At 36.5% G+C, this 8,795-nt stretch overlaps 1 protein-coding gene across 1 annotated transcript; it reads right to left on the bottom strand.

Annotated features, from left to right (window-relative positions):
* LOC121854342 lies at nucleotides 1–7,165 on the bottom strand. The gene is made up of 7 exons (XM_042348949.1): nucleotides 7,124–7,165; nucleotides 5,982–6,092; nucleotides 5,460–5,523; nucleotides 4,724–4,851; nucleotides 3,810–3,929; nucleotides 3,315–3,435; nucleotides 1–1,903 (listed from the first exon to the last, which is right to left on the bottom strand). The coding sequence occupies exons 2-7, from the start codon at nucleotides 6,086–6,088 to the stop codon at nucleotides 680–682; spliced, it is 1,764 nt and encodes a 587-aa protein (XP_042204883.1). The 5' UTR covers nucleotides 6,089–6,092; nucleotides 7,124–7,165; the 3' UTR covers nucleotides 1–679.
* Nucleotides 7,166–8,795: the final 1,630 nt, after the last annotated feature.

The raw sequence follows: 8,795 nt of genomic DNA on the forward strand, positions 1-8,795 counted from the left end.
CAATATGAAAATTTTATTTTTATGGAACAGTCAATAATAAAATATTTTGTACTAATATTTTTCCCCCTATCTGATGAAATAAGGAATTTGTTTTAATAAAAAAACTAATACTGTATATTTAATCATACTAACCAGTACCATATAAGTGAAATACTCACAGGTAAGACAGGCTGCTGTGGAAGTTTCACATTACACAGTGACCAGTTCGTTGGTATTGGTGATGCTTGTCCTCCTCCTCCAACTCTCTGTAACTAGGATTACCACTGAAATTTAGATGGAACTAATAATGTACACCATGTTATTACAGTACCCCAGCTGCAATTGTGGAACAGAATATTGTTTAACTGTACAGTAGTGTCTACAAAGCCCTGTTCTATGCTACAAAAATATCCTAAATACTATACAGTATTTGTCCAAACTTTCTTGTGACCACACATATAAACTCTTTTACAAATTCACCTTACTAACCTTCACTCTGACTAAACCTTACTAACCATTAAATAGTTAAAATTTGAAGAAATCAAATAAAACTGCCCCACAGTAAATTTATTCATAAACATAGGGAATTTTGTTGTAGAAGTACAATAGATAGATAATTAATACCAGATACCAGTTTACCTAAACTACTAAATGCAATAACGGAATTCACATTGTTTGTACAGTGTATTCATTTACTGTACTACTTTTTCATCAGTCCAAAAATTTTTTGTGTGATGTCAGAGAGTTGGGGAGAAGGAGGAACATCATCAACACCAACGAACTCTTCCATAGGGATTCCTCGGAGATGCCAGGCAACTTTCCCACTCTGACTCACTTCCTGGTGAAACTGTTTGTTGACATAAGAGTTATCTGAGAAACTTTTCCCTAATGGATGATGCCTTGGTTTTTCATAAACCCTCAATGAGTGTACTGGCTGCAAAGTCTTGTGTTGTTCATTTGTGCTTTTAGTGTTATAAAGATCCCTTCGAGGAGCAAGAGATTGAGGATTAGCCAGTGAGTTACGAGTTAGCGAGAGGAATGACTGAGTTATATCTGATAGTTCAGGTGAACAAGGAAGTTCACCAAGATCTCGCTGAGGGGTGTTTGTCCTCACCATTACTTGTTCTGCTGCAGGTCTTCTTTTGTAAGATGTAAATCTCTTAGGTTCCTCAGGTGTCTTATTCTCTTTGTGGCTGTCCACGTTTTCGCTGGGATGATAGGAAAGAACTGGCTCTTCTGGTGTTTTGTCCTCCATCTTAGAAGCTGACACAATGGAGGAATGAGACTGTTGGTAGGAGAGAACAGGTTCTTCTGGAGTAAACACCTCTTTTGATGTGTAAGTTATCTTTGGATTTACAGAACTACATGAGAGACTGGGTTCTTCAGGTGTTACTGTGCATGTGTTTTTTTGTAGTAAAATATCTGTAAGGTGGTCAGTAGCATCCTGGGTACCACGCTTATCTTTGCAGTAGGATGGTATCGCTGCTAAGATTTGCATGGTATATTCAGAGAGATAAGGCTCATTTGGTGTGGAAGGTTTATTGATCACACTCTTTGGCATGTTTTCAATCTGGGGATCTGAAGGAGGTTGGGAGGTCACAACTTCTGGTGTACGGCTGTTTGAAGGACGTATTGTCAATGGTGTCTGAGATGGCTGGCTTTCCTCACCATCTGATAGTTGGTCACACTCATTAGTGTAATTGTTAGCTTGCTGTGCTAGCTCCCTCACGGGCTCCTTGTGCATAGTTACAAAATTTGGAGTCATATCATTGTTTTCTTCTACTCCAGTTAACCACTGCTCAACAGTCAAATAAGACTGAGTGTCTGAGACTGAAGTTGTTTCTTCATCATGGAATTGCTTGGACTGAGTCTTCCTTACCACTGGTGTTTCATATATATTACCACATCTTGATGAAGTGCTCATCTGCAATAACACAGAAGAATATAAAAGCATCTGAAACATCTGTCAAAAGCCATGAAACAAATTTAAAGTAAAATGAATCTGTTCCTTATCCACCATTCAATCACACAAATAAAAAATTAAATATAATACCTCTAGTTACAAAGAAATTTCAGGATTTCAATCTTTTTTTAATATGTAGATGGAAACAACAGCTATAAATAATGATAACGAAATGAAAGTGAAGCAATATTTCTACTGTACTGTATTGTGTCCTCACCTGTTGGTCAAAGAACACACTTATTATTACATCCTGATGCAAGTAATTACAACAATTTATAAATCATCCACAATATTACAGTACGGTGAAGATAATATAGTTATCACATATACAGCAGCTTCTTTCCAATATATTTTACCATCCCTTCTTATAATGTTTCCACATAGAGATTATCATAAAAAGGCACAAAATGTAAGCAGATTTATGCAGATTTAACCAGAAGGGTTACCATCATTACATCTTTCATCTGTCCTTAACCTTTCATTACGGACGGGACGTATACATCCCTAAAGGCTTCCTGCAGTATAATACGGCTGGGATGGACATGTCCCAGAGCATATTTAAATTGTGCATGTTAGTTTGAGGGCAGTCTGTGATTGGAAAATAATGTATGGCAACCTATCTAGTGTTTGTATTGGCCAAGTCAATATTTTATGCCAGGAGGCGAGACAGTACTAGTAAGAATTAGTAAATGAACAAGATGGACAGAAAATGGTTAAACAAGAGAAATACAACTTAAAACAGGTAGTAATTAGAGTACTGTATTGTATCAATTTCCAAAGGTCATTAATACCTGCCATGTATGAAATTAGAGGTACAGATAACTACATCTACATATTTCACTTAGCAGTCTACACTGAGTAAATGTCATTTGTATACATTACTAAAAGTGAATCCTGGCCAAATAGATGTCAAGTGTAAATTTTTACTTTCCTCAGCAAACTTTGTTAAAAGTTAATCTCCCTAATATTCTTAGAACAAGTAATGTAAAGTGTTTCTTAGATGAGAGGACACTCCATGATGTTGGAATACATATGTGCAACTTGCAATTAGTCCTTCTATTTTTCCTAAACAGACTCACTCATCACCTGGAATATGGAATACAATACAATATACATGAAGGTGCATTAACACATAAGAACCTGAAACTAATGTACTGTACAGGTAGCCTCCATATTTTGTGTTGATACTAAATTCAAGAGGCAACATTTTATGGATATTTAATCACTACTGATGGATCTCTGGACAAGATGAATAAAACAAGTGTTTCCATGTTTTATATATCCATTCATAAGTTAACTAGCTGCTAATATCTAAATGAAATACTTGGTTACAGTAATTCAGTAAAATGCATTCAATAAAAAAATGACTTACAAGTAATTGTTTCGTGGCTGTGATCTCGGGCACGTCTTTACCCTGGAGAATTAATAGACCAGTGTTGCTCAATACTGGTGTCCCTTCTGAGGTACCAATAGTAGTAACTTCTTCAGAGGGTCTGAGGAAAAGATAATACAACTGTTACTAAACATTCCTTCTTGCAGGTCTTTTTTTGCATGGTACAGAATGGCTGGAATGAAGTGCACAACACTCATTATTCAATCTTGCTGGAGCCATTTTATATATTCCTATAGACACAGCATGAGTGATCTGTATACAATTCCACAACTGTTCATTTACCAATGAAACAGCAATAATCTATTGTTAATTAAATAGTACACTGGAACATGAGTACTGTACTGATATTTCTCATCTAAAATTTGGTCTTGATAGTATTTCCTGGGCTTGCCAGAGTGCTAGAAATATGATTTTTTTAGGTCATGTGTGATGATCCAAAAAGTAAATTATACACCTATTCATATCTTCACCTACCCTTCAGCAGTGCCTTTCTCCTGGTCATCAAGTACATTCTGCTTCCCCTCTGCCACTGTGGTCACAACAATATTAGGACGAGGATCTTTAGATGGCTGTTGGAGAGGAACATAACCAAACCTGCAACACAACAATATATGAGGAAACTAAATCATATAAACCATATGAAACATACTGTCATTTTTTTTTTCTGGGATTAGCCCACCTGGGCACAGGTCACTGACCCACATCGAGGCCTAGGGGGGAAATGTAATAATAACAATAATAATAATAATAATAATAATAATAATAATAATAATAAATAAAGAACCATAAAGAAATACAAAAATTAAAAAAAATCAAGATTGAGAAATAATATATGTATGTTGTGTTGTCAATAGTAAGAGAAACAATTGAGACCCTGCAATTGTGTGTAAATGAGGCAGAAAGTCAGATCAGCAACCTGGGACTTGGTCACAATTTTCGTGATGCCATATGGCAGCAGGGTCTACCATTAAACAATAAATTATGCTTCCAATATCTTCCCAGGCGGTAGTACCTCCCTGTTTGGTAGCTGCCAACTACCTACAGATATCATTCCAATAACTTCTTTGCTCACTCTAATCCTACTTTGTGAAAGACTCACCCAAACCTATCTTGTCCCGGAGTGAGTTCTGGCCGTGGCCTTCAACCCCATAAGACAAGGGAAACACAGTACTGTACAGTATATGAAACCTTTCACCATTTCCAGGTTGGGACTTCTATTCCAACACAAGTGGCCACATTTTTAAGGTTACTAGCCATTGAAACTAAAGTCAACAACACATATGTTAAACATAAACACTATACAGGTATATAGTACATGAATTCACTTAAGTTTCTTCGAGCATCTGACATATATGAAAAAGTTCCGTGAAGTGGTTTAAAAAACTTACTTTGCAAGAAAACGTTCCATCTTGTCTATATCACAAGTTTGTTGAATGAGATGTTCCTGTACAGTCTCCAGGTAGTTTGAGAAATTCCTGAATGATCTTATATTGACCCCCATTTCTTCAGACTGCTTCTGCTCGACCACCACAGGGAAGGCACAACATATTAATTCATGTGATTCACTTTGATGTCCTCTCATATTCATTACAAATATTTATTTTGCATTATATGGCAATAAATGGCAGTACAGTATTCCCATGAAAACCTGCTGAACAAATGCCAAAATACAAAAATAATACTGTAAAATAGTAAAAATTTTAAGATGTTACAAGATATAATTAACAGCTAAAATTTCTACAATTAAAATTTGGTCCAACTAGTCCCTCTCAGTGTTGGGTTGATGATATTCACTCTGGACAAAGAGTTAAAGAATGACTGAACAGAAGCAATTAAAGAAACTAAATAATTAATGATTACATAAGAGGACCCCACAGTCAAATACCTGTACTGTACTGTACAGGAAACAAACAAGGTGAGGTGACTGCTTGTAAATAAAGAAAAGGTAAAAGATAAACTGGATCTCCTGAAGAATCTCCACCTCAATTTATTTCACCAGATTAACCGCCCTAATGCTAACCTAACCTTCCCCCCCCCCCCAAATAGAGTCAGAGTGGTTAATCTTTGGGTGAAATAAGCCGGGGTGGAAATTCTTTAAGTGATCCAATAAGTTGATTCACTAACCTTTACATCCTCAACATCTTTCTTGAGTGTTCTAAGACCTTTGTCATAGTTCTGAGGCTTTTGACTGTAAAAGAACATACTGATGAGCACTTGATAATCTATATATTCACACAACAAACCAATCACTGTGGAAGTAATGATACAAGTAATGTAGGTAAATAGATACAGTACAGCACAATACCATACAGTATTTATTCTTTTAATTCGTCATAGAAGTTTACATTTATTCAGTACGTGTATTTATAGAGGTAATGCAAGTACTGTACAATATATATACCGGTCAGCGCTTCTATAAGATATGGAGAACTACAGTCTACCAGTAACTACATAAATATAACTCATCCATGATTTCAATATCCACTACATTATATCTACTGCACTATATATCAAAACTATTTCCTGGGACAACACAAGTTCTTCTACACATCTCTTTCCCTGTACAGTATATAATTAAAGAAGTAGAGGGAGAAAAGCCAAGCATATTCAGTATAAAGAATGTGTTATTCCAGCACATTAGCTTACCCTGGAGATAACTTCAGCTCCTCCTTTAAAACAGCTGTTTGTTCATCAACATAACAGGACAAAGACTGCAGGCAGCTGAAGAATGGGATGGCTTGGCTTCCATCCATAGTGCTGAGGAAGGAAAAGTCACAACACAGGTTATCATTTTCACTTAAATGTTAGTTAAATGGATTTATTCAACTGACATATACAAAAAATAAAATTGTTCCCGTGATGAAATCTTAGTTGATCTGATAATAGAAAAAAACAACTCAACCTCCAGGGACTTTTTGGTCTGATGAACTGTTAATTTTTTTCTTTGCTAGATGATTGATGAATTGATTATGGTAATTACATCTCTGGCGACACAACAGCTAGAAATAACGTACATACTTATTCCTTAAAATAATGATTTACGTTCACAGTGGCTCAGGTACAGTACACAGAGTAGACATACAAACAATGAAAAATATTAAGTAGATTTCACCTAAGGAGAAAATACTGCACTATTATTTCTGTCCAATAAATGTCACGGCCTCACTTTCATGCTACATATACATTAAATATAAAAAAAAGCTCAATTTATAGTCCTACACCGGTCTTTCTTTCGCTGTTATTAATACGTACTTCATAATGTTTAGACAATTCAAAGGCATTTTTCTTCTATGATATTTCCGCCGGGGGGTCCGGAGGGCGGAATCTCCCGTTAAGGAAGTTAGGTAATGTTAGGTAGGTCTGTTTTTCATACCCACAAATGTTAACTAACATTTACTTTTAAAGTATCCAATTTTTAACATATTTCCACAAACTACAAGTGTCCACTATAATATAAAAGTGAAAATCCGGTGTTTTCATAATTTTTTTCAATAAATTTCGCTCAGTGGTTAGTCCAATATAATTACCAAAAATAACAGTATGTTAATGTTATATATCAGCATATATATATCCATGTGTGTCCACCACCAAGAATACACAGTACAGTATACCGTTACCATACAGTGTTAAGATACCCACTACAACTTATTAACTTCCCGCATTAAGAGATTGGAAAAGCACCAAAAAGTTTCCTTCTCTAATAATAATGCCTAGACTATGCTGTTTAATATACCAAAGTGTCAAATTAATATGAGTATGATAGTAAGAGATAATGCCAATAATCTTACACGTTTGTTCTGGGGCTCAGTTCAAAAGTTTCCTCTAGTAAACAAACGGGGATACCAACCTCACCGTCTTCAAACTTCATTTATAGGTAAACTAATCTTATTCTTATTATATATTGATTTATTTAATATTATTATACAGCTCTGATATATTATGCACTATTTAAACAATATATTTGGATATTATTATATGTTTCCATTTCCATTCACAACAGGATAGCCAACCTTATCCTGCTGACACAGACAGGATGTAGTATTTTAATTATTTCTGTTAAGGCTCTACGTCTGCTCAGTTCTCGTCTAGTCCTCTTTCGAAGGCCAACTCGTTAAGCTTTTAGACAAACTCTTTACATTTACCCTATTCCTCTTCGCCACTGGTCGGCTTGGGCGGACAGTTACGTCTCTTTAACGCACTGAGGGCAAGTACTGGGCATGCACCGGCTCCTGAATGTTCCTGAACCTGTTCCGGTGGTGGTCAAGATGGTCCTGAAAGAGTTCACTCAACGACGCAACACTGGCATTTTGGTCGTTTTCAATTCTCACCCGAAAAAAGTTTGCCATCACAGTTTTCTGGACTTGTGGTTTCTTCAACCTGGAGCTGTGACCTCCAGCGAGGCGGGCGTCCGCCAGCTTCAGGTAAGTACACTCGATTGAGTACCTCTGAGATATTTATAAACTTCAATTAGGTCACCCTTACCCTCCTATAGTATAATCTAGGCAGTTGCAAGCGTTCTAATCTCTCTGGGTAACTGAGGTGCTGTAGCGCAAGCACGATTTCATCTGTAAATAAGAATTATAAGAGGAAGAATTCCCTCCATCAGACTGGTGCATGCTCATCAATATATTACGCGTTTAAAGGCCTTAGTAAAAAAAAAAGTGCAGTAATAACATTATACCGTCAACGACAAGATCTTCCTAAATTAGTTTCGTTCAGTATGAAGTTTAATGAAATTTTTTGCAGTTCTTAGCTGAATAACCAAATCTAACCAAAACTATACACAACACAAACAACATGAAAAGGAACATTTTCGTGAGTACCGTATTTTACATTACAAATTGCCCGATTTGACACATTGACCACAACATGTGTTATTTCGCCTCAGTTCAGTACACGACTTGTTTTGAAAAACTTGAACTGTGACCTTTACTGCTGTTTCCATGATATTTCCCCCGTTTTACACTTGATAGTGAGGATCACATGAAGATTACCCCACCCTAGCAGTGGCGTATATAGGGTAGGGGGGGGGGCACTCGGCATGGCTAAGATGCTCCAGTGCTTCCCATTTTCTGTGTGGTTTTATCGATATATATATATATATATATATATATATATATATATATATATATATATATATATATATATATATATATATATATATATACATACAGGGGTTTGCAAAGGGTAATTCGAGTGTTCCAGATCATTTTGCATTATTTTGGGAAGGTCTACTATAGCGTTTTTATGTGGCCGATACACAGTACTCGGCTCCTGCTCTCCCTCAGTCTGATAATATCGTTATGGGATCCATTAGACGAAGACGAACCAGTTGAAAACACCGGGGGCTGCCACCACAACACCAGGGGTGCCAAAACAACACCAGAGGTGCCACCACAACGCCAGGGGTGCCAACACAACACCAGGGGTGCCACCACATCATGGGTGCCAACACAACAC

Source organism: Homarus americanus, unplaced genomic scaffold (assembly GCF_018991925.1).
Source record: "Homarus americanus isolate GMGI-L3 unplaced genomic scaffold, GMGI_Hamer_2.0 scaffold54443, whole genome shotgun sequence".
NCBI classification, from domain to species: domain Eukaryota; kingdom Metazoa; phylum Arthropoda; class Malacostraca; order Decapoda; family Nephropidae; genus Homarus; species Homarus americanus.

Bases quoted from the DNA above. Each gene is read 5' to 3' on its own strand.
- LOC121854342 (XM_042348949.1), bottom strand. From the start codon at position 6,088: ATGGATGGAAGCCAAGCCATCCCATTCTTCAGCTGCCTGCAGTCTTTG. The intron at 4,852-5,459 runs GTTAGTGAATCA...GTGGTCGAGCAG, and splicing joins AAGATGTTGAGGATGTAAAG to AAGCAGTCTGAAGAAATGGG. The intron at 3,436-3,809 runs GTAGGTGAAGAT...TCTTTTCCTCAG, and splicing joins GAGAAAGGCACTGCTGAAGG to ACCCTCTGAAGAAGTTACTA.